The sequence below is a fragment of the Mytilus trossulus genome, chromosome 1, assembly GCF_036588685.1.
Source record: "Mytilus trossulus isolate FHL-02 chromosome 1, PNRI_Mtr1.1.1.hap1, whole genome shotgun sequence".
Classification (NCBI taxonomy): Eukaryota; Metazoa; Mollusca; class Bivalvia; order Mytilida; family Mytilidae; genus Mytilus; species Mytilus trossulus.
This window is the reverse complement of record NC_086373.1, coordinates 49,225,242-49,253,157: the sequence shown is the minus strand read 5'-3', so window position 1 is coordinate 49,253,157 and position 27,916 is coordinate 49,225,242. Positions and strand designations below refer to the sequence as shown.

General features: G+C 30.5%; 1 protein-coding gene across 1 annotated transcript in view; it reads right to left on the bottom strand.

Moving 5' to 3' along the window:
* LOC134723611 (plexin-A1-like) overlaps nucleotides 1-24,074 on the bottom strand; it is a 130,951-nt gene extending 106,877 nt beyond the window's left edge. Inside the window, exons 1-4 of the mRNA XM_063587207.1 lie at nucleotides 24,068-24,074; nucleotides 22,114-22,344; nucleotides 20,344-20,577; nucleotides 18,098-18,219 (exon numbers count right to left, since the gene is read on the bottom strand). Of these exons, the coding sequence (XP_063443277.1) occupies nucleotides 18,098-18,219; nucleotides 20,344-20,577; nucleotides 22,114-22,344; nucleotides 24,068-24,074 (594 nt within the window). The remainder of the gene's footprint in view (nucleotides 1-18,097; nucleotides 18,220-20,343; nucleotides 20,578-22,113; nucleotides 22,345-24,067) is intronic.
* Nucleotides 24,075-27,916: the final 3,842 nt, after the last annotated feature.

Sequence of the window (27,916 nt, the reverse complement as noted above, 5' to 3'; positions counted from 1 at the left end):
GCAATGATATAAGGGGTAAAAATCAAATAATTTCATTTAATCTTCATGACAACAATTTTTTTGGGGGTAGTAATCAACCTATGGTTTAATGTTTAACACCACAGAAACAACTTACTGTGCATTCATAACAATTTATAACATTTTTTATATGAAAGCATATTGTCAGGGTGGGAAAAGCTAAAAATAGCACAAATTCAGGTTTACGGCTCCAAATTTGCAATATGTGACTTTTTACCCCCAAAAAGATTAAAATGTGGCTACTTCTATTACAAATAATCAGTTAAGACCAAAAAATCAATTGTTATCTGAATTTTGGGTTTCACCACATTTCTCTTAAAGGTGTCAGACCACCAATTATAAATCCCTATCTGTTCAACCAAATTTTGCAATTTTCACAGCTTTCTAAAATTTTTACCTTTAGTTTAACTTCATAGAAACCAGGTATATCCTGAATTGTACATGTTTCAGCTTTCTACATGCCAATTTTCAGCATACCTTTAAAGCCTTCTAACAAAATAACTGACCTTTAAATAGAAGTACTCCAAAACAAAAACCTGGTTTTCTGGAAATCTAAAATTAGCATACTATGGAGCGCATTAATCCTCAATTTTTAATGCAAACTCATAGACAAGTAAATTTTGGCTCAAAATGATCTAGATATTTTTATCTTTCACCAAAAGTTTCATTTCTGCAAATTTGTTTGTTAGTTTAAGTAAACAAGGACATCAAAAGCACTATTTTGTGTCAGAGTAGGTCTACTTTTACATACGTTCTAAATTGGACGGAGTAATTGGTGGTCTGACACCTAAAGAGCAAAAAAAGTTGATCAGAAATCTTTTGTTTTGTTTTTTCTTAATCCTTAGTCAATTTGTAGTAAAAAAATCCTTTCTGAGCATAATGCGACTCATATTACAAATTTCACAGCTCAATTTAAACTGACTGTAATGTAAGCCTTTGATAGAAAATACTTGAAAATCTCATTTTGGACTAGAGGTACATAAACTTTCAATGTCAAGATCAGTTTTTGTTGATTGTTCCTTGTTTGTTCTACTGCTTTAAAGACTTTCCACAATTTTTACAATGAGTTTAGTAAAAAATCAAAGGTATTGAAGAATCAAGGAATATTGACCCCCCTTTTTTACACCTGGTGTCAGTAATGTGACTATAAACTGATCAAAAGTGCAGTGTTGGCCATCTAACTGTTTTATTTACTATCAGTCAATAAAATTTAAGGTATAAAACTTTCATTTGAGATAATAAATGAGATTTTTGTTAGTTTATGCAGTGTTTATATCAGGCTATGTTATCTGCCATATACATGGTATGCCGCAATGATATAAGGGGTAAAAATCAAATAATTTCATTAAATCTTCATGACAACAATTTTTTTGGGGGTAGTAATCAACCTATGGTTTAATGTTTAACACCACAGAAACAACTTACTGTGCATTTATAACAATTTATAACATTTTTTATATGAAAGCATATTGTCAGGGTGGGAAAAGCTAAAAATAGCACAAATTCAGGTTTACGGCTCCAAATTTGCAATATGTGACTTTTTACCCCCAAAAAGATTAAAATGTGGCTACTTCTATTACAAATAATCAGTTAAGACCAAAAAATCAATTGTTATCTGAATTTTGGGTTTCACCACATTTCTCTTAAAGAGCAAAAAAAGTTGATCAGAAATCTTTTGTTTTGTTTTTTCTTAATCCTTAGTCAATTTGTAGTAAAAAAAATCCTTTCTGAGCATAATGCGACTCATATTACAAATTTCACAGCTCAATTTAAACTGACTGTAATGTAAGCCTTTGATAGAAAATACTTGAAAATCTCATTTTGGACTAGAGGTACATAAACTTTCAATGTCAAGATCAGTTTTTGTTGATTGTTCCTTGTTTGTTCTACTGCTTTAAAGACTTTCCACAATTTTTACAATGAGTTTAGTAAAAAATCAAAGGTATTGAAGAATCAAGGAATATTGACCCCCCTTTTTTACACCTGGTGTCAGTAATGTGACTATAAACTGATCAAAAGTGCAGTGTTGGCCATCTAACTGTTTTATTTACTATCAGTCAATAAAATTTAAGGTATAAAACTTTCATTTGAGATAATAAATGAGATTTTTGTTAGTTTATGCAGTGTTTATATCAGGCTATGTTATCTGCCATATACATGGTATGCCGCAATGATATAAGGGGTAAAAATCAAATAATTTCATTAAATCTTCATGACAACAATTTTTTTGGGGGTAGTAATCAACCTATGGTTTAATGTTTAACACCACAGAAACAACTTACTGTGCATTTATAACAATTTATAACATTTTTTATATGAAAGCATATTGTCAGGGTGGGAAAAGCTAAAAATAGCACAAATTCAGGTTTACGGCTCCAAATTTGCAATATGTGACTTTTTACCCCCAAAAAGATTAAAATGTGGCTACTTCTATTACAAATAATCAGTTAAGACCAAAAAATCAATTGTTATCTGAATTTTGGGTTTCACCACATTTCTCTTAAAGAGCAAAAAAAGTTGATCAGAAATCTTTTGTTTTGTTTTTTCTTAATCCTTAGTCAATTTGTAGTAAAAAAATCCTTTCTGAGCATAATGCGACTCATATTACAAATTTCACAGCTCAATTTAAACTGACTGTAATGTAAGCCTTTGATAGAAAATACTTGAAAATCTCATTTTGGACTAGAGGTACATAAACTTTCAATGTCAAGATCAGTTTTTGTTGATTGTTCCTTGTTTGTTCTACTGCTTTAAAGACTTTCCACAATTTTTACAATGAGTTTAGTAAAAAATCAAAGGTATTGAAGAATCAAGGAATATTGACCCCCCTTTTTTACACCTGGTGTCAGTAATGTGACTATAAACTGATCAAAAGTGCAGTGTTGGCCATCTAACTGTTTTATTTACTATCAGTCAATAAAATTTAAGGTATAAAACTTTCATTTGAGATAATAAATGAGATTTTTGTTAGTTTATGCAGTGTTTATATCAGGCTATGTTATCTGCCATATACATGGTATGCCGCAATGATATAAGGGGTAAAAATCAAATAATTTCATTAAATCTTCATGACAACAATTTTTTTGGGGGTAGTAATCAACCTATGGTTTAATGTTTAACACCACAGAAACAACTTACTGTGCATTTATAACAATTTATAACATTTTTTATATGAAAGCATATTGTCAGGGTGGGAAAAGCTAAAAATAGCACAAATTCAGGTTTACGGCTCCAAAATTGCAATATGTGACTTTTTACCCCCAAAAAGATTAAAATGTGGCTACTTCTATTACAAATAATCAGTTAAGACCAAAAAATCAATTGTTATCTGAATTTTGGGTTTCACCACATTTCTCTTAAAGAGCAAAAAAAGTTGATCAGAAATCTTTTGTTTTGTTTTTTCTTAATCCTTAGTCAATTTGTAGTAAAAAAATCCTTTCTGAGCATAATGCGACTCATATTACAAATTTCACAGCTCAATTTAAACTGACTGTAATGTAAGCCTTTGATAGAAAATACTTGAAAATCTCATTTTGGACTAGAGGTACATAAACTTTCAATGTCAAGATCAGTTTTTGTTGATTGTTCCTTGTTTGTTCTACTGCTTTAAAGACTTTCCACAATTTTTACAATGAGTTTAGTAAAAAATCAAAGGTATTGAAGAATCAAGGAATATTGACCCCCCTTTTTTACACCTGGTGTCAGTAATGTGACTATAAACTGATCAAAAGTGCAGTGTTGGCCATCTAACTGTTTTATTTACTATCAGTCAATAAAATTTAAGGTATAAAACTTTCATTTGAGATAATAAATGAGATTTTTGTTAGTTTATGCAGTGTTTATATCAGGCTATGTTATCTGCCATATACATGGTATGCCGCAATGATATAAGGGGTAAAAATCAAATAATTTCATTAAATCTTCATGACAACAATTTTTTTGGGGGTAGTAATCAACCTATGGTTTAATGTTTAACACCACAGAAACAACTTACTGTGCATTTATAACAATTTATAACATTTTTTATATGAAAGCATATTGTCAGGGTGGGAAAAGCTAAAAATAGCACAAATTCAGGTTTACGGCTCCAAATTTGCAATATGTGACTTTTTACCCCCAAAAAGATTAAAATGTGGCTACTTCTATTACAAATAATCAGTTAAGACCAAAAAATCAATTGTTATCTGAATTTTGGGTTTCACCACATTTCTCTTAAAGAGCAAAAAAAGTTGATCAGAAATCTTTTGTTTTGTTTTTTCTTAATCCTTAGTCAATTTGTAGTAAAAAAATCCTTTCTGAGCATAATGCGACTCATATTACAAATTTCACAGCTCAATTTAAACTGACTGTAATGTAAGCCTTTGATAGAAAATACTTGAAAATCTCATTTTGGACTAGAGGTACATAAACTTTCAATGTCAAGATCAGTTTTTGTTGATTGTTCCTTGTTTGTTCTACTGCTTTAAAGACTTTCCACAATTTTTACAATGAGTTTAGTAAAAAATCAAAGGTATTGAAGAATCAAGGAATATTGACCCCCCTTTTTTACACCTGGTGTCAGTAATGTGACTATAAACTGATCAAAAGTGCAGTGTTGGCCATCTAACTGTTTTATTTACTATCAGTCAATAAAATTTAAGGTATAAAACTTTCATTTGAGATAATAAATGAGATTTTTGTTAGTTTATGCAGTGTTTATATCAGGCTATGTTATCTGCCATATACATGGTATGCCGCAATGATATAAGGGGTAAAAATCAAATAATTTCATTAAATCTTCATGACAACAATTTTTTTGGGGGTAGTAATCAACCTATGGTTTAATGTTTAACACCACAGAAACAACTTACTGTGCATTTATAACAATTTATAACATTTTTTATATGAAAGCATATTGTCAGGGTGGGAAAAGCTAAAAATAGCACAAATTCAGGTTTACGGCTCCAAATTTGCAATATGTGACTTTTTACCCCCAAAAAGATTAAAATGTGGCTACTTCTATTACAAATAATCAGTTAAGACCAAAAAATCAATTGTTATCTGAATTTTGGGTTTCACCACATTTCTCTTAAAGAGCAAAAAAAGTTGATCAGAAATCTTTTGTTTTGTTTTTTCTTAATCCTTAGTCAATTTGTAGTAAAAAAAATCCTTTCTGAGCATAATGCGACTCATATTACAAATTTCACAGCTCAATTTAAACTGACTGTAATGTAAGCCTTTGATAGAAAATACTTGAAAATCTCATTTTGGACTAGAGGTACATAAACTTTCAATGTCAAGATCAGTTTTTGTTGATTGTTCCTTGTTTGTTCTACTGCTTTAAAGACTTTCCACAATTTTTACAATGAGTTTAGTAAAAAATCAAAGGTATTGAAGAATCAAGGAATATTGACCCCCCTTTTTTACACCTGGTGTCAGTAATGTGACTATAAACTGATCAAAAGTGCAGTGTTGGCCATCTAACTGTTTTATTTACTATCAGTCAATAAAATTTAAGGTATAAAACTTTCATTTGAGATAATAAATGAGATTTTTGTTAGTTTATGCAGTGTTTATATCAGGCTATGTTATCTGCCATATACATGGTATGCCGCAATGATATAAGGGGTAAAAATCAAATAATTTCATTAAATCTTCATGACAACAATTTTTTTGGGGGTAGTAATCAACCTATGGTTTAATGTTTAACACCACAGAAACAACTTACTGTGCATTTATAACAATTTATAACATTTTTTATATGAAAGCATATTGTCAGGGTGGGAAAAGCTAAAAATAGCACAAATTCAGGTTTACGGCTCCAAATTTGCAATATGTGACTTTTTACCCCCAAAAAGATTAAAATGTGGCTACTTCTATTACAAATAATCAGTTAAGACCAAAAAATCAATTGTTATCTGAATTTTGGGTTTCACCACATTTCTCTTAAAGAGCAAAAAAAGTTGATCAGAAATCTTTTGTTTTGTTTTTTCTTAATCCTTAGTCAATTTGTAGTAAAAAAATCCTTTCTGAGCATAATGCGACTCATATTACAAATTTCACAGCTCAATTTAAACTGACTGTAATGTAAGCCTTTGATAGAAAATACTTGAAAATCTCATTTTGGACTAGAGGTACATAAACTTTCAATGTCAAGATCAGTTTTTGTTGATTGTTCCTTGTTTGTTCTACTGCTTTAAAGACTTTCCACAATTTTTACAATGAGTTTAGTAAAAAATCAAAGGTATTGAAGAATCAAGGAATATTGACCCCCCTTTTTTACACCTGGTGTCAGTAATGTGACTATAAACTGATCAAAAGTGCAGTGTTGGCCATCTAACTGTTTTATTTACTATCAGTCAATAAAATTTAAGGTATAAAACTTTCATTTGAGATAATAAATGAGATTTTTGTTAGTTTATGCAGTGTTTATATCAGGCTATGTTATCTGCCATATACATGGTATGCCGCAATGATATAAGGGGTAAAAATCAAATAATTTCATTAAATCTTCATGACAACAATTTTTTTGGGGGTAGTAATCAACCTATGGTTTAATGTTTAACACCACAGAAACAACTTACTGTGCATTTATAACAATTTATAACATTTTTTATATGAAAGCATATTGTCAGGGTGGGAAAAGCTAAAAATAGCACAAATTCAGGTTTACGGCTCCAAAATTGCAATATGTGACTTTTTACCCCCAAAAAGATTAAAATGTGGCTACTTCTATTACAAATAATCAGTTAAGACCAAAAAATCAATTGTTATCTGAATTTTGGGTTTCACCACATTTCTCTTAAAGAGCAAAAAAAGTTGATCAGAAATCTTTTGTTTTGTTTTTTCTTAATCCTTAGTCAATTTGTAGTAAAAAAATCCTTTCTGAGCATAATGCGACTCATATTACAAATTTCACAGCTCAATTTAAACTGACTGTAATGTAAGCCTTTGATAGAAAATACTTGAAAATCTCATTTTGGACTAGAGGTACATAAACTTTCAATGTCAAGATCAGTTTTTGTTGATTGTTCCTTGTTTGTTCTACTGCTTTAAAGACTTTCCACAATTTTTACAATGAGTTTAGTAAAAAATCAAAGGTATTGAAGAATCAAGGAATATTGACCCCCCTTTTTTACACCTGGTGTCAGTAATGTGACTATAAACTGATCAAAAGTGCAGTGTTGGCCATCTAACTGTTTTATTTACTATCAGTCAATAAAATTTAAGGTATAAAACTTTCATTTGAGATAATAAATGAGATTTTTGTTAGTTTATGCAGTGTTTATATCAGGCTATGTTATCTGCCATATACATGGTATGCCGCAATGATATAAGGGGTAAAAATCAAATAATTTCATTAAATCTTCATGACAACAATTTTTTTGGGGGTAGTAATCAACCTATGGTTTAATGTTTAACACCACAGAAACAACTTACTGTGCATTTATAACAATTTATAACATTTTTTATATGAAAGCATATTGTCAGGGTGGGAAAAGCTAAAAATAGCACAAATTCAGGTTTACGGCTCCAAATTTGCAATATGTGACTTTTTACCCCCAAAAAGATTAAAATGTGGCTACTTCTATTACAAATAATCAGTTAAGACCAAAAAATCAATTGTTATCTGAATTTTGGGTTTCACCACATTTCTCTTAAAGAGCAAAAAAAGTTGATCAGAAATCTTTTGTTTTGTTTTTTCTTAATCCTTAGTCAATTTGTAGTAAAAAAATCCTTTCTGAGCATAATGCGACTCATATTACAAATTTCACAGCTCAATTTAAACTGACTGTAATGTAAGCCTTTGATAGAAAATACTTGAAAATCTCATTTTGGACTAGAGGTACATAAACTTTCAATGTCAAGATCAGTTTTTGTTAATTGTTCCTTGTTTGTTCTACTGCTTTAAAGACTTTCCACAATTTTTACAATGAGTTTAGTAAAAAATCAAAGGTATTGAAGAATCAAGGAATATTGACCCCCCTTTTTTACACCTGGTGTCAGTAATGTGACTATAAACTGATCAAAAGTGCAGTGTTGGCCATCTAACTGTTTTATTTACTATCAGTCAATAAAATTTAAGGTATAAAACTTTCATTTGAGATAATAAATGAGATTTTTGTTAGTTTATGCAGTGTTTATATCAGGCTATGTTATCTGCCATATACATGGTATGCCGCAATGATATAAGGGGTAAAAATCAAATAATTTCATTAAATCTTCATGACAACAATTTTTTTGGGGGTAGTAATCAACCTATGGTTTAATGTTTAACACCACAGAAACAACTTACTGTGCATTTATAACAATTTATAACATTTTTTATATGAAAGCATATTGTCAGGGTGGGAAAAGCTAAAAATAGCACAAATTCAGGTTTACGGCTCCAAATTTGCAATATGTGACTTTTTACCCCCAAAAAGATTAAAATGTGGCTACTTCTATTACAAATAATCAGTTAAGACCAAAAAATCAATTGTTATCTGAATTTTGGGTTTCACCACATTTCTCTTAAAGAGCAAAAAAAGTTGATCAGAAATCTTTTGTTTTGTTTTTTCTTAATCCTTAGTCAATTTGTAGTAAAAAAATCCTTTCTGAGCATAATGCGACTCATATTACAAATTTCACAGCTCAATTTAAACTGACTGTAATGTAAGCCTTTGATAGAAAATACTTGAAAATCTCATTTTGGACTAGAGGTACATAAACTTTCAATGTCAAGATCAGTTTTTGTTGATTGTTCCTTGTTTGTTCTACTGCTTTAAAGACTTTCCACAATTTTTACAATGAGTTTAGTAAAAAATCAAAGGTATTGAAGAATCAAGGAATATTGACCCCCCTTTTTTACACCTGGTGTCAGTAATGTGACTATAAACTGATCAAAAGTGCAGTGTTGGCCATCTAACTGTTTTATTTACTATCAGTCAATAAAATTTAAGGTATAAAACTTTCATTTGAGATAATAAATGAGATTTTTGTTAGTTTATGCAGTGTTTATATCAGGCTATGTTATCTGCCATATACATGGTATGCCGCAATGATATAAGGGGTAAAAATCAAATAATTTCATTAAATCTTCATGACAACAATTTTTTTGGGGGTAGTAATCAACCTATGGTTTAATGTTTAACACCACAGAAACAACTCTTACTGTGCATTTATAACAATTTATAACATTTTTTATATGAAAGCATATTGTCAGGGTGGGAAAAGCTAAAAATAGCACAAATTCAGGTTTACGGCTCCAAATTTGCAATATGTGACTTTTTACCCCCAAAAAGATTAAAATGTGGCTACTTCTATTACAAATAATCAGTTAAGACCAAAAAATCAATTGTTATCTGAATTTTGGGTTTCACCACATTTCTCTTAAAGAGCAAAAAAAGTTGATCAGAAATCTTTTGTTTTGTTTTTTTCTTAATCCTTAGTCAATTTGTAGTAAAAAAATCCTTTCTGAGCATAATGCGACTCATATTACAAATTTCACAGCTCAATTTAAACTGACTGTAATGTAAGCCTTTGATAGAAAATACTTGAAAATCTCATTTTGGACTAGAGGTACATAAACTTTCAATGTCAAGATCAGTTTTTGTTGATTGTTCCTTGTTTGTTCTACTGCTTTAAAGACTTTCCACAATTTTTACAATGAGTTTAGTAAAAAATCAAAGGTATTGAAGAATCAAGGAATATTGACCCCCCTTTTTTACACCTGGTGTCAGTAATGTGACTATAAACTGATCAAAAGTGCAGTGTTGGCCATCTAACTGTTTTATTTACTATCAGTCAATAAAATTTAAGGTATAAAACTTTCATTTGAGATAATAAATGAGATTTTTGTTAGTTTATGCAGTGTTTATATCAGGCTATGTTATCTGCCATATACATGGTATGCCGCAATGATATAAGGGGTAAAAATCAAATAATTTCATTAAATCTTCATGACAACAATTTTTTTGGGGGTAGTAATCAACCTATGGTTTAATGTTTAACACCACAGAAACAACTTACTGTGCATTTATAACAATTTATAACATTTTTTATATGAAAGCATATTGTCAGGGTGGGAAAAGCTAAAAATAGCACAAATTCAGGTTTACGGCTCCAAATTTGCAATATGTGACTTTTTACCCCCAAAAAGATTAAAATGTGGCTACTTCTATTACAAATAATCAGTTAAGACCAAAAAATCAATTGTTATCTGAATTTTGGGTTTCACCACATTTCTCTTAAAGAGCAAAAAAAGTTGATCAGAAATCTTTTGTTTTGTTTTTTCTTAATCCTTAGTCAATTTGTAGTAAAAAAATCCTTTCTGAGCATAATGCGACTCATATTACAAATTTCACAGCTCAATTTAAACTGACTGTAATGTAAGCCTTTGATAGAAAATACTTGAAAATCTCATTTTGGACTAGAGGTACATAAACTTTCAATGTCAAGATCAGTTTTTGTTGATTGTTCCTTGTTTGTTCTACTGCTTTAAAGACTTTCCACAATTTTTACAATGAGTTTAGTAAAAAATCAAAGGTATTGAAGAATGAAGGAATATTGACCCCCCTTTTTTACACCTGGTGTCAGTAATGTGACTATAAACTGATCAAAAGTGCAGTGTTGGCCATCTAACTGTTTTATTTACTATCAGTCAATAAAATTTAAGGTATAAAACTTTCATTTGAGATAATAAATGAGATTTTTGTTAGTTTATGCAGTGTTTATATCAGGCTATGTTATCTGCCATATACATGGTATGCCGCAATGATATAAGGGGTAAAAATCAAATAATTTCATTAAATCTTCATGACAACAATTTTTTTGGGGGTAGTAATCAACCTATGGTTTAATGTTTAACACCACAGAAACAACTTACTGTGCATTTATAACAATTTATAACATTTTTTATATGAAAGCATATTGTCAGGGTGGGAAAAGCTAAAAATAGCACAAATTCAGGTTTACGGCTCCAAATTTGCAATATGTGACTTTTTACCCCCAAAAAGATTAAAATGTGGCTACTTCTATTACAAATAATCAGTTAAGACCAAAAAATCAATTGTTATCTGAATTTTGGGTTTCACCACATTTCTCTTAAAGAGCAAAAAAAGTTGATCAGAAATCTTTTGTTTTGTTTTTTCTTAATCCTTAGTCAATTTGTAGTAAAAAAATCCTTTCTGAGCATAATGCGACTCATATTACAAATTTCACAGCTCAATTTAAACTGACTGTAATGTAAGCCTTTGATAGAAAATACTTGAAAATCTCATTTTGGACTAGAGGTACATAAACTTTCAATGTCAAGATCAGTTTTTGTTGATTGTTCCTTGTTTGTTCTACTGCTTTAAAGACTTTCCACAATTTTTACAATGAGTTTAGTAAAAAATCAAAGGTATTGAAGAATGAAGGAATATTGACCCCCCTTTTTTACACCTGGTGTCAGTAATGTGACTATAAACTGATCAAAAGTGCAGTGTTGGCCATCTAACTGTTTTATTTACTATCAGTCAATAAAATTTAAGGTATAAAACTTTCATTTGAGATAATAAATGAGATTTTTGTTAGTTTATGCAGTGTTTATATCAGGCTATGTTATCTGCCATATACATGGTATGCCGCAATGATATAAGGGGTAAAAATCAAATAATTTCATTAAATCTTCATGACAACAATTTTTTTGGGGGTAGTAATCAACCTATGGTTTAATGTTTAACACCACAGAAACAACTTACTGTGCATTTATAACAATTTATAACATTTTTTATATGAAAGCATATTGTCAGGGTGGGAAAAGCTAAAAATAGCACAAATTCAGGTTTACGGCTCCAAATTTGCAATATGTGACTTTTTACCCCCAAAAAGATTAAAATGTGGCTACTTCTATTACAAATAATCAGTTAAGACCAAAAAATCAATTGTTATCTGAATTTTGGGTTTCACCACATTTCTCTTAAAGGTGTCAGACCACCAATTATAAATCCCTATCTGTTCAACCAAATTTTGCAATTTTCACAGCTTTCTAAAATTTTTACCTTAAGTTTAACTTCATAGAAACCAGGTATATCCTGAATTGTACATGTTTCAGCTTTCTACATGCCAATTTTCAGCATACCTTTAAAGCCTTCTAACAAAATAACTGACCTTTAAATAGAAGTACTCCAAAACAAAAACCTGGTTTTCTGGAAATCTAAAATTAGCATACTATGGAGCGCATTAATCCTCAATTTTTAATGCAAACTCATAGACAAGTAAATTTTGGCTCAAAATGATCTAGATATTTTTATCTTTCACCAAAAGTTTCATTTCTGCAAATTTGTTTGTTAGTTTAAGTAAACAAGGACATCAAAAGCACTATTTTGTGTCAGAGTAGGTCTACTTTTACATACGTTCTAAATTGGACAGAGTAATTGGTGGTCTGACACCTAAAGAGCAAAAAAAGTTGATCAGAAATCTTTTGTTTTGTTTTTTCTTAATCCTTAGTCAATTTGTAGTAAAAAAATCCTTTCTGAGCATAATGCGACTCATATTACAAATTTCACAGCTCAATTTAAACTGACTGTAATGTAAGCCTTTGATAGAAAATACTTGAAAATCTCATTTTGGACTAGAGGTACATAAACTTTCAATGTCAAGATCAGTTTTTGTTGATTGTTCCTTGTTTGTTCTACTGCTTTAAAGACTTTCCACAATTTTTACAATGAGTTTAGTAAAAAATCAAAGGTATTGAAGAATCAAGGAATATTGACCCCCCTTTTTTACACCTGGTGTCAGTAATGTGACTATAAACTGATCAAAAGTGCAGTGTTGGCCATCTAACTGTTTTATTTACTATCAGTCAATAAAATTTAAGGTATAAAACTTTCATTTGAGATAATAAATGAGATTTTTGTTAGTTTATGCAGTGTTTATATCAGGCTATGTTATCTGCCATATACATGGTATGCCGCAATGATATAAGGGGTAAAAATCAAATAATTTCATTAAATCTTCATGACAACAATTTTTTTGGGGGTAGTAATCTACCTATGGTTTAATGTTTAACACCACAGAAACAACTTACTGTGCATTTATAACAATTTATAACATTTTTTATATGAAAGCATATTGTCAGGGTGGGAAAAGCTAAAAATAGCACAAATTCAGGTTTACGGCTCCAAATTTGCAATATGTGACTTTTTACCCCCAAAAAGATTAAAATGTGGCTACTTCTATTACAAATAATCAGTTAAGACCAAAAAATCAATTGTTATCTGAATTTTGGGTTTCACCACATTTCTCTTAAAGAGCAAAAAAAGTTGATCAGAAATCTTTTGTTTTGTTTTTTCTTAATCCTTAGTCAATTTGTAGTAAAAAAATCCTTTCTGAGCATAATGCGACTCATATTACAAATTTCACAGCTCAATTTAAACTGACTGTAATGTAAGCCTTTGATAGAAAATACTTGAAAATCTCATTTTGGACTAGAGGTACATAAACTTTCAATGTCAAGATCAGTTTTTGTTGATTGTTCCTTGTTTGTTCTACTGCTTTAAAGACTTTCCACAATTTTTACAATGAGTTTAGTAAAAAATCAAAGGTATTGAAGAATCAAGGAATATTGACCCCCCTTTTTTACACCTGGTGTCAGTAATGTGACTATAAACTGATCAAAAGTGCAGTGTTGGCCATCTAACTGTTTTATTTACTATCAGTCAATAAAATTTAAGGTATAAAACTTTCATTTGAGATAATAAATGAGATTTTTGTTAGTTTATGCAGTGTTTATATCAGGCTATGTTATCTGCCATATACATGGTATGCCGCAATGATATAAGGGGTAAAAATCAAATAATTTCATTAAATCTTCATGACAACAATTTTTTTGGGGGTAGTAATCAACCTATGGTTTAATGTTTAACACAACAGAAACAACTTACTGTGCATTTATAACAATTTATAACATTTTTTATATGAAAGCATATTGTCAGGGTGGGAAAAGCTAAAAATAGCACAAATTCAGGTTTACGGCTCCAAATTTGCAATATGTGACTTTTTACCCCCAAAAAGATTAAAATGTGGCTACTTCTATTACAAATAATCAGTTAAGACCAAAAAATCAATTGTTATCTGAATTTTGGGTTTCACCACATTTCTCTTAAAGAGCAAAAAAAGTTGATCAGAAATCTTTTGTTTTGTTTTTTCTTAATCCTTAGTCAATTTGTAGTAAAAAAATCCTTTCTGAGCATAATGCGACTCATATTACAAATTTCACAGCTCAATTTAAACTGACTGTAATGTAAGCCTTTGATAGAAAATACTTGAAAATCTCATTTTGGACTAGAGGTACATAAACTTTCAATGTCAAGATCAGTTTTTGTTGATTGTTCCTTGTTTGTTCTACTGCTTTAAAGACTTTCCACAATTTTTACAATGAGTTTAGTAAAAAATCAAAGGTATTGAAGAATCAAGGAATATTGACCCCCCTTTTTTACACCTGGTGTCAGTAATGTGACTATAAACTGATCAAAAGTGCAGTGTTGGCCATCTAACTGTTTTATTTACTATCAGTCAATAAAATTTAAGGTATAAAACTTTCATTTGAGATAATAAATGAGATTTTTGTTAGTTTATGCAGTGTTTATATCAGGCTATGTTGTCTGCCATATACATGGTATGCCGCAATGATATAAGGGGTAAAAATCAAATAATTTCATTAAATCTTCATGACAACAATTTTTTTGGGGGTAGTAATCAACCTATGGTTTAATGTTTAACACCACAGAAACAACTTACTGTGCATTTATAACAATTTATAACATTTTTTATATGAAAGCATATTGTCAGGGTGGGAAAAGCTAAAAATAGCACAAATTCAGGTTTACGGCTCCAAATTTGCAATATGTGACTTTTTACCCCCAAAAAGATTAAAATGTGGCTACTTCTATTACAAATAATCAGTTAAGACCAAAAAATCAATTGTTATCTGAATTTTGGGTTTCACCACATTTCTCTTAAAGAGCAAAAAAAGTTGATCAGAAATCTTTTGTTTTGTTTTTTCTTAATCCTTAGTCAATTTGTAGTAAAAAAATCCTTTCTGAGCATAATGCGACTCATATTACAAATTTCACAGCTCAATTTAAACTGACTGTAATGTAAGCCTTTGATAGAAAATACTTGAAAATCTCATTTTGGACTAGAGGTACATAAACTTTCAATGTCAAGATCAGTTTTTGTTGATTGTTCCTTGTTTGTTCTACTGCTTTAAAGACTTTCCACAATTTTTACAATGAGTTTAGTAAAAAATCAAAGGTATTGAAGAATCAAGGAATATTGACCCCCCTTTTTTACACCTGGTGTCAGTAATGTGACTATAAACTGATCAAAAGTGCAGTGTTGGCCATCTAACTGTTTTATTTACTATCAGTCAATAAAATTTAAGGTATAAAACTTTCATTTGAGATAATAAATGAGATTTTTGTTAGTTTATGCAGTGTTTATATCAGGCTATGTTGTCTGCCATATACATGGTATGCCGCAATGATATAAGGGGTAAAAATCAAATAATTTCATTAAATCTTCATGACAACAATTTTTTTGGGGGTAGTAATCAACCTATGGTTTAATGTTTAACACCACAGAAACAACTTACTGTGCATTTATAACAATTTATAACATTTTTTATATGAAAGCATATTGTCAGGGTGGGAAAAGCTAAAAATAGCACAAATTCAGGTTTACGGCTCCAAATTTGCAATATGTGACTTTTTACCCCCAAAAAGATTAAAATGTGGCTACTTCTATTACAAATAATCAGTTAAGACCAAAAAATCAATTGTTATCTGAATTTTGGGTTTCACCACATTTCTCTTAAAGGTGTCAGACCACCAATTATAAATCCCTATCTGTTCAACCAAATTTTGCAATTTTCACAGCTTTCTAAAATTTTTACCTTAAGTTTAACTTCATAGAAACCAGGTATATCCTGAATTGTACATGTTTCAGCTTTCTACATGCCAATTTTCAGCATACCTTTAAAGCCTTCTAACAAAATAACTGACCTTTAAATAGAAGTACTCCAAAACAAAAACCTGGTTTTCTGGAAATCTAAAATTAGCATACTATGGAGCGCATTAATCCTCAATTTTTAATGCAAACTCATAGACAAGTAAATTTTGGCTCAAAATGATCTAGATATTTTTATCTTTCACCAAAAGTTTCATTTCTGCAAATTTGTTTGTTAGTTTAAGTAAACAAGGACATCAAAAGCACTATTTTGTGTCAGAGTAGGTCTACTTTTACATACTTTCTAAATTGGACGGAGTAATTGGTGGTCTGACACCTAAAGTTTAATAATCAGAAATGATTGATATGATTCATTTTACATCGTGCTAATACTGATGAAGGATATCTGTTAACATTTGTTAATTTTATTGTTATTTCAGGTGATGTTGTACCCTTTAAGACTTGTTATATATTATATTTTGTAGTGTATTGTATCATACTTATATGATCAATTGCCCCGTAGGATTTATCGTTGCTATTATATAGTCATTATACAAGTAGTACTCTACAACAGATTCATTTACCGGATCACCAGCAATGATGGTGATACATGGCTATGTACACTATGTATATACAACTCGTCTTAACATCAACCCAACAATGTTAGATCTGTAAATTTGCTTTTATATATAATTTTTTGTTGACTAAAATTGCGGTTTTCCTGCCGAAAGTCGGATGTTACTTTCACACTCCGTGGACTTACACCAATGAAGACTTGTCGCTCTTGAAACTTAAGATGCTAATAGGACTGACAATTGCCTTTAAATCCAACAATCAATCCTTTTTGAACTTTCCTCGGAGTTCAGTATATTTTTTACTATACTTTTTAGCCAATGGACGATGCAGCAAAGAAAAAACATATACATATTGGTATTTCAAAGTGAAGCTCCCAAACCTTCCCCTTAATGATGTACTTAGGTGAGGTTTCGGAATAAGTGTCAAATGTTCGGACTCCTTGATGTTTTTCCATACGATACGAGGTAAAATATTTTGCCCCATAACACCTATTTATCTTTTAACATAAGCCTTTATAGCTCATAAAAGGTCATTTGAAAAAACGTAAGCAGATTTTTGATTTTCTTCAAAAAATGCGAAGGCAAATATAAGGCAAATGTCCGAGTCAGCCTTTTCCCGCCATATTATATAAATCAAATATCTCAAAAGGAGATCCTTGACCTACCAATATTTTTAACTTATTTTAATCCTTTACTTAAAGTATCAATTTTGAATTCTTGATTTATATAATTTTGCCTAAGATCACCTAAGTACATCCTTAAGGCATGAATTTCTTGTGTTTTATATCCTTCAACCGTTTTTCTTATTTAATGATTTTGTTCAGCCTAATTTTGATTACATACAATAATGGTTGAACATACAAATGCTAAAAAGACTATCTTTTTGAAGGTTGAAAGAGTTTTGGGAAACTGCATGGCTTGTTGTTATTGACAGTTTAATTAAAAAGAAGCGTAGTTGCAGTAATTAAACAGGTGTGACTGTATTTGGTTTTATTGTGAATATCAATTGGAACACAGACAAACATTTTGGCTTTCACGCATTTTCATCCTTTTCACTTAAATTTATGGAAAATTTCGCTATTTTTATCAAAAAATTTTCCAAAGAGTTTTTTTTTAAGTAACTCTTATCATTTGTTTAATTGTTCTAACAGATGGTCATATTTCTATAAACAATATCATTATTCAGAAAACAAAATATGCAAAAAAGCTGACATCTTGTAAAATAGTAAATTGTCCCTACTGACCTTTCATTGCGATCGTGATTTGACGGAAACTTCACCATACGAATATTTGACGACCGGGGAAAAAAAAGGTAGTACAGATGATGTGCTTTCAAATGGCATTAATTTAGTCGTATGTTAGGTGGGTTCATTACAGTGAAATATTATTGTTAGTGTCACTCGTCGAATAGATACATTTTATAAAATTGACTTCCACAGAGGAAAAAGCGACTTAAACAGTTAGTTTAAAAATGTTATATGATGAATTATAATAAACATACCGCTTAAATATAGATAAATTATCGTCACTATGCTTATTTCTTTGATGTCAACCTGAACCCATATTTCCGGACCTTCTATTGTTACACATGAGGTTTTATTTCCATCATTGACTAGACTATTTACTGTATTATCACTTGGTGGTAGTAAAATGGAACCTTTAAATGCATTGTTATCTGCAAATAGAACAAGTATTAACGTCGCACCACTCTTATCTTAGAAATCATAAACTAGAGGTGTTTCCTCTTCAGACAAAAATGAAATATTTAAAGATTTAGACTCGATAAAAACTGATCACGCAAAACTGTTGACTGTATGACAAAATGTGTAGGTTGGGACTTCTTTCGGTTCAAATTAAAATGATATACCACATGTTTGGAAGTCAAATTTAGGTGTAATCTATATTGGGAATTCAATCAGAATTTAAAAAGGGATTTTTAAAAAAGAAAACTCATTAAGAAATTATCCATTAAAGATATAGTATTGCAATTACAAATTCTGCTGCAGAATGGTGAATTCGACGGTTTAGATAATATATTCAAGTGTGCTGCATCTTCATATGATGATTACATAACACCGATGTAATTTAAAAGTTAAACTCTCATAAGTTCAGGTTAACAACTATTTTAACTAAAATATAAATAAAGCGGTTCTGCATGTTCCTGAAGCGTCCAAACATTCATTAAAGTTGTGTCTCATCTATTTCTATTTGTATTTTACAACTAATATATTTTGTACGTGAATTATTTATACATAGGCCATGACAAAGTTACCATTACAATAAGTATGACTTACATTTGTTGCAATAGGGTCCTGTTCGATTATCTTTACAACCGTCGGTACAAACTCCAGTTTCGTTATGGCAATTACCGTTCAAACATTTTTCATCACTACATCCTCCAAAAATACAGGTCCCATTTTCAGGAAAGCAATGCTGCTCTATACAACTGGTTGCACACGATTTTTCGCAGTTATTCCCCCAATTACTCTTTTGACAACCTTGAATTAAAATGATGATCTAAGTTTGTTTATGTCAGTTATTCAAGTATACGCTAGATGATGATTTATAATGCTTTCGACTTTTGTGATTGTAAGAAGCTGTGCTTACTTGTTTTTTTATGATTTCAAGATATTGATCACATTTCAACACTCTGGATTCTGTTTGGTTTGACTTATGTTGTATAATGACAAATTGTTTATCAACTGATAGTGACGTATTTTCCAATATAGTTCCAAAAGAGTATATCCAATGGAAAGTTATAAAAAGTTTCTACTTAAATAGCATGCTTTGGGTTGAATTTCACCCTCCGTAAGGTAAACAAACGTTGATTGCAGGTGTATAGAACACTAGCATTAAATAATTTTATTATTATCATACTTCACGTTTAAATGCCAGATATTGATTAGTTAATACTAGGGAGATAATTCACTCTATATTATGGCTCAGCGGGAAATATTTTTTTAGTTAGTGTCATCCACTTGTTTAGATCAATCAAACATTGATTATTTATGAAAACAGTCAGTTGGATGATTTAAAAGACAAGTTCAAATTCTACGTTTCAACCTCAAACGACCTTGTTCATGGACTGTCAACATTACTTAAAGGCATCTTCCTTCACTTGTATTATACAGGACGTCATAGGTAGTTACTTCCAATTTAAAATTTGAAAGACAGTAAGGACAGAACGTTCAGTATAATAAATGAAGTAAAATGTATGAGAGGCTATCTTTGCGTTTTTTAGTCGTGCGATTTCATGAATAAGAATATTTTTTTAAGATGTATTGTTCTTTAAACTTTAATTATGTATTAAAAAAGTAAAATAAATGTTTAATTGGAGGTGCACTTGGTTATTGTATCAAATTACTAAAAAAATTATCTGTATCGCTATTTCAATAAATATGTATTTAACTAGACCCATAAATGTGACTTATTTTTACACACCAATATTGATTAAAATGAAGGTTAAACATATTTTTTATTTCATAATCACAAGTATTATTTGCAAGTACCAGTGACTTGCAAACGTTTCTAAATCAAAATTTTGCTTCGAGATATACCACTAATGCATGTCTTTTTATAAATTCATAGTTTAACAGTTTGAAACAAAAAATAGGAATAGATACTAGTGTATCAATTTAAGCGGACAATCAAATAGTTGCCAGCAAAATATCATGTTTAATTGCTGTCTAATTTATATAAGATTACATCATATTTTTATAAAAAAGGTTTAGTCAAAATACCGTCAAGAAGGGTCAAATGTATTGAAGATAAAAGGGAAAACAGAATAATCATCACTCACCATTAATGGCAACATAGCATAACTCAATAATAGGTTCATAAACATCTGTTTTACTTGATTCATCCGATCCGGAGCTGTCGTAATAAATTACATATTTTCCAAGTTGATTACATGGAATTGTCTGAGTGGTGTTTGGAAGACCTGTACTAGGATCTTCGTAACAGAGAAATCCTTCAGGTGGAATGGTTGATGTATTGGTCACATATAATTTAAATCCATCCATTCTAATAGCATCTGTAACAATTGTAAATTAATCACATTTATGAGTACAATATATTTTCATATGACTTTAAACCTTTTTTCTTTAGTTTGATAACTCAATGTATATAGGAGTCATTTGGAAAATTTGACTTCATATAATATAGTAGATTTTTTTCTTGAACCGAAGTTGTGTAATTCTTAATTTGGTATAAACAAATGAATTTCTACTGAGCCAAAATGAAGGCAGCTGTTCGTGTAAATTGATACGATTGCCGACAGCACTGATCATTGAGAAACACTTAACACATGTTGCAGTAACCTTCAACATGTTCAGGGAATCTGTCTTAGTAAAAGTCGTTGTCACACACAATGCTGATTTTTGTTCATGAGGCCCCAAATACCAATTTTACTGTGATACAAAACATGTATGTTTTTATAAACAGAATGGTAAAAGAAATAATTATTTCAGAAAAACAAAAGGTGAGGTAAAATTGTTAACTGAATAACTGAATGGTTGAGGGAGGACAACGAGTCACGGCCAGTGGAGGACATATCTGTACCTGAACTAAATATATACTTAGACGGATTTTTCTTGTCTGTCCGATCTCAGAAAGATGAGGAATATGAACTTGATATTTCATGGATCGGATGGAATAAATATTGAATTCTACAACATCGGAGAGGTATTATCTGCCAAAAGGAAACACCTGAAGTCCCAGGGACTTGGAAAAAAAAATGAAAGCACATCCTTTCACATGGACTGAAATAGACATTTTATTTGAACTGTCCAAATATGAGAAAAAAAGGGTGCAGGTAGATGAAGCTAACATTGATGAAGAGATGAATAAAAATAGACCAAATTGATGCCCGATTTATATCGATCAAAGGCCGTCAGTCGTCTCCAGAAGCAACGAAGAAGCACATCCATTTCGAAAGGGCAAATATCCACTTTTGATATATTGGACTAGGACAAAGTGACGGCAGACCATTTACACCTAAAACGTTTTCAACGCCAGGTAATTTTCATTTTTTCAATTGATTAAATATTAATATAAAATGTGTCTGTGTAACTGTATTTAAACCACACCGGCAAAAAATGTTTGGACTCCATGGTATCTAATATCCGGCGCGGTGACGGAACATGATTGGACAGATAAAAGGTTGATTTCTGTTTATTTATTTGTTATCTTTATGTTATCGAAGAATGTGTACACATATATAACTATTTTCTATTGTGAGGTGTAATATTTTCTACAACCGTTCTATATTAACGGAGAAATAAGTAAAAATATATGTCAACATGTCGAATTGAGTGAACCTTGCCTCGAAATTTTTTAATATCTCGTTAAATTGTTCACATTGTACGGGAAGAAAGGTATGAAAAGAAAGTCTTTTTAGTTACCGTTTTTGTATGGTTGCTGCTCCGTTGAAGTTAAATCCATATTGGTTTTATTTAACTAGAATGCAGAATTAAGTATTTAAGCAGATTTTGTTGTAACAAATGAGGATACACATAAAAATGATTGATAATATACAAGTCATGTAATTATAAACTATAAGTATACTTACAGTTTTCTCTGTAATATATTGTTATATCTGTGATGTATGCTGTGTCGAAAGAGAATTCAAACATCCACCATACTTTCAAATTGCCACTTCCTGTCAGTTTTGTACTTGAACACTGATCTAGACTATATTGATTTGATATTGGAGGTTTGATAGCATATTCTGGTCTACCTTTATTTTCGTCAATCGAATAAGACGAACTTTGCGTGGCTGTGCCATATGGTGTCAGGTTCTCTGTAAAAAAAAAAGCATTATATGCAAAAGTGAAGCCAAACAGAAAAGATGCATATTTCTAAAGATATACTATTATTAAAATAATAGCTAAACTCTATATGATATGTCAAATAAAATATATTTGGGAAACACATGTGGAGCTCATTATCCCAATCACTCTGGATTGCATTTGTGCTGTCACTAGCTATAGCTCAAACAGAAAAATAACATTGCAACATAACTTGAAAACCGTTTAAGTTCACCTGATGCTTTGGGCCAAGGGAGCTTTTCTCATCACTTGGCGTTGTCGTCGTGCAAACTTTTACAAAAATCTTCTCCTCTGAAACATCTGGGCTAAATTGAACCAAACTTGCACCCAATCATCATTAGGGTATCAAGTTAAAAAATGTGTCCGAAAACCAACGCCTACCAACCAACATGGCCTACAGGGTTAAATATAGAACAGAGGGGTAAAATTCAGATTTTTGTCTATATTTCTAAAACTTAAGCAATTAGAGTAAATCTGATATGGGTAAAACTGATAATCAGGTTTTGACCTTTCTGCTTTGTAATTTGAGACGAAAAAGGCAAATCGTTGTTGGGTGGCTGCATCTGAATTGGTTATTTAAAGGAAATTTTGCCGTCTTTTGTTATTGTCGTACATACTTTATGAGTATATAATACTATATAATATCTAATAATCTATAATATATACATTATAATACTACTAATGATGATTTAAACGTATTTTATATGATTTCAAAACAACAGAAGATACAGGTGAGTGATACAGGCTCTTGAGAACCTCTAGTTATTTATTTATTAAATACTTTTAGTTAGTTGCTCTGCCCTCCGTAAGACATAGTTCCCTGTGCATTTGGAATGCAATACACACCAATTGTTTTCATTTGGTTTATCTAGAGTTGAAACTGACATGAAAAATTACTTCCAAAAAAAGTATAATTCAGTTTTTGAATGTTGAATGTTGATTTATGTTTCGTCTGGGAATCGAAAAGCATTTAAACGATTTTTCTTTATTGATCATAAAAATTAATAATAATGCACTCGTTCAAAAAAAATTCTGCGTTATTATCTACTTTTACATAATTATTTACTATAAAAAAAAACACGTCCATAGATTTAAGAATCGAGAATACTCAAGACATGTTTACAATAATTAAACATACTACATTTGTAGCTCATGTACACATACATATTTGTACTTAGGAATCGTATCTATGAGTTTGATTGTAATATTAAAACTGAAAACTAATGAAATAAGTAAAATAAACATTTGCGTGGTGGAATGGGTATCGTTTTGAATGTGAAAATGTATGAGTGTGGTCTTTTATTTGTGCTTTTAATGTTTTATAATTGTATAATTGCCAAACTTCACAGCAAATTTGTCAGCAAGACAATATCCCTCTTTGAATGATTGACTGTCATTAAATGGCGATTTGTTCAACCGTTTTTGTGTTTTGAATAGATAGAGAGAAACTGAAAAAGGATACAAATACAAAATTAGCAATAACAGATTTGTTGTTATTAATTATATTCTTGTCTACAATGTTGTATAGTGTCCAATATTGAAGATTCACATCACTACAAAAGTCTTAAAGTCTGAAAAGAACAACTTTTAGTATTAATTTGCATAAATGTTTTCTCGACATTCTCCAAAAGTATGACTTGGGTTTTAATTATTCTTGACAAATCCTCATTTATATTAAATTTGTATGAAATTTACTCGACATATTCTCGACATTCTTAGTATGGTCTTAAAAATTCTTGACAAAGTCTTGAAATTTGAATACTGTCTTGAAATTTCTCGACATATTCTCGACATTCTTATTTTTTCTCAGTATGGCTTGACATATTCTGAAAATTTTGAATTGTGTCTTAAATCTACTTAACAATTCTGAGTTTTACAAATCATTACCAATATTCATGATATAATTTTAATCTGTATTTCTCTTTATATAATACAAGAACACACCCGTGATATCGCGGGTCCGTGACTGAATCAAAGTATATAACTATGCGTAAGCCTTATTTTTGTATTGGTATTATCATCTGATAAAAGTCGTGCCGATTATAAGATACAGTTTCTCTGCTTTCAAATCTTTCTGTTTGAACCCGTCGACCTAGAACTCTTCAATTATTGGTAATATTCAGGTCCTTAAATTGAGTATTTTTAATCAACAGCATTGTCCAATAAAGTTCAATTCTTTGATTCGCTGTTTTACGTCATGTCCGCTAACAAATTGAAAACTGTACCTATACGCCTTATTTCAAGTTAAGTCCAAATTTTTAATATTCGTATATATTATCTCAGAAAGTCTTACTAATTAAAAAACTACAATAGGGAACAATTTGACAATGATTGAATTTAGTTGTGTCGACCCTGTGATTATGACCCGTGTTTAAAGCAAAATCAAATACACCATTTGGTGGTGCGCCTGTCAGATGCGGAACGTACATTTAAGGTTAAAGTAACAGGTGAATATACTAAATTGGTATCGGTATCGGATTCGACCCACAACTTGTTAATTATTGGCAATATTAATTATCTGGAAAACAAAAGGGTCTGGAGTGGTGTAATTTTTAATCTACACCATTGTACTTAATTAGTTATAAATAAAGTTGAATTCTTTGATTCATCGTTTTAAAGTGATGCCGGCTGATAAATTGGACCTCGTAATTTTAGTATTATAGATACTGTTGCATTGTTGTTTGAAGTTACACTTGTTACAACAAAAATAAAAGATGGGCATGCAAAATAATTGAAAATTTGGGTATATAATTATTTTTACAAATACAAATAAGGCTATGAAATATAAAGTATTAACAATACAAATATGGGTATTTTGATATAAAACAATTTAAATGTGGGTTTTTAAATAACTACAAATATTGATTCGTTAATCTTATAAATAATTACTAAATGATTAAAACCAATCATATTGTAGACATATTTCATTCTACATTCATAATATTCAATGTTAATATGGTTAATAATTATTGCACCAATTTGTGGTTTTTATAAATAGCAATGTATGATGGTATCCTAATTCCTCCAAGGATTTGTATTGTCTTACTATACAAATCCTTGATTTAACAGAAGAAAATTTGTGTAATGTCATCTGCTGGAATACAAATTAAGTATTACACGTGGACAGGATGTTCCCCATAAAATTAAGGTATTCCACATCCCAGGGTACATGCAACTGTCATATAGAAAATTACTGCTTTACCTGTAATCAGCCATACAACATATCAGCTGACCGACAATGCCACTACAATTTAAAAAGTTTGTTGATAGATGAAAATAAAAATCATTATTTGAATTAAAAAAAAAATTAAAATGGATTTTCTTCATCAAAATTATGAAATTAATTGTTTTAACCAGAGACAATATAAAAATAAATTGAATAATTTCCCAAAGATAAAAAGAAAATTATCATCTACTCCGGGAATAATAAAAAAAACGGTATTTCTAATGGGTCCCATCAATGATTTCTATATAAATCATTGGTCTTTGAAATAAATCCCAAACAGACATGCAAAATTTAGATCTAAACATTTTTTAGGAGGACGTTATCACAAATATTTATTTTTGAAAAAAATATGAAATTCAACACTCAATTTTGAATAAAAAATGTTTTTGGTTGTTCTTAAAAATGAATAAGGTTTTTGAATCAAGATGGAGACAAATTCTTTGACCGAAACGAAAGCCCCCCTTTTTAAGCTACACAAACGTAAGATATAAATTTTGTGGGGTCCGAAAGAGACATATGGTCACATTTTAAAACTGCCTCATGTAACCTATTTTAGCAAAGCAAATTTGACTGACAGTTATGCGAATGGCTGTCAAGAATGTGTCGAGATATATTAAGAAAGCTTTAAGACTGTCAAGAATGTGTCAAGACATATTCAGAACAGTATTTAGAATGTCAAGAATATATCAAGACTGATCGAGACAGATTTAAGACAGTCAAGAATTGGTCGAGACTAATCAAGACTCTTATTGATTACCTTAGACGTATTTGGCACAATTTTTTGGAATTTTGGGTCCTCAATGCTCTTCAACTTTGTACCAGTTCGGCTTTTTAATTAGTTTGGTCTGAGCGTCACTGATGAGTCTTATGTAGACTAAACGCGCGTCTGGCGTATTCAACTATAATCCTGGTACCTTTGATAAATATCTTATCAGATGATACAGAAAGTGTCGAGAAATTTTTAGACAATGTTCATACTGTCAAGACACTTGTCAATAAAAATCTAGAACCTTATTAGACAAATTCATGTAAAGAATTTTTTTAAATTATTCAGACAAATGAAGAATGTCAAGTAAAAGAATATCCAAATTCAGACAAAAACTGGTCTTTCAGACTTTTTGACTTTTGTATTGCATAGACCTGGGAGAGCGTCACAGGCTCTTTATAGCCTCTTGTTTAATTTTAACAGACACAATTTCAAAAAGTTTACATTTTAATATGAAAAATCAAATATTAACTAGAAACAATATTTGATTTTGAAATGAACAAATGTTTACAGACCCATATAAATCTAGAAAATTGGGATTGTAAAAGTCACATCGATCCTTTACATAGAAAAAGATAATAGCAAGTTGCTTATATTAGATAATTAGTTCACAAATATTGAATGACTTACTTTGTGCTGTAACTGATAAGACAACAGTTGTCTGAATTATCAACACTAATAACATGTTACTTTTCGATACATATTCGTATAATGTCCAACTATGTTTGTGCTAAAACAGAAAAAAAAAACCGCTAAAATATATATATTAATGTATACACATTTAATAAGAAATATTGTGTAAAATAATATCTAATGAAACATTATGCAAAAAGATTACTAGTAGATAAAATAGAATAAAATAAAATCATTTATAGAACCAAATCAAACCGATATGATCCGATATATCAAAGGAATGATTTGTCGGATATGTTTATGGATCAAACTGAAAGAAATCAAGTTTGATTGATACAGATTGTTCTTGCACTCCGTACCTCCTCTTATATTCCTAATATTTCTTTCCGTTTATCGAACAATGCAGCTTCCCTTGCACTTTGGAGTACGGACCAGGGGCGGATCCCGGATTTTGGAAAGGGGGAGGGGCGAAGTAATTAATTTTACCGAGCGGAGCGGATTGATTGTCTATTATAAAATGATTGAATGGATCCAAAGCTATGTACTATTTAATATATTTGAAGTGGAATTTGTCAGTTATGAAGTTGTGAATAACGTTCGACATATGGAGTCATATAGGCCACACTCAGAAGGCCGGTTGCAGTCGGGCATTGAAAAAATATGTTAAGTATATCAGTTTGGCGGAACAGACCTTCTGGTCAGATATCTGATTCACATGCAATCCTCTCTCCCCCCCCCCCCCCCCTCCGAAAAAAACCAACATGCGCCCGTTTTTTTTTTAGAGTGTAATGGAGTATCATTTTCTGTTGAGTGGAATTGTGATAAAGAAGTCAATACTTCCTTGCTTAATACATTGAAGGCGTCATCCTTAGCCTAAACATGTGTTACATGTACTGTTATCTGAATTTCAAAATGACTG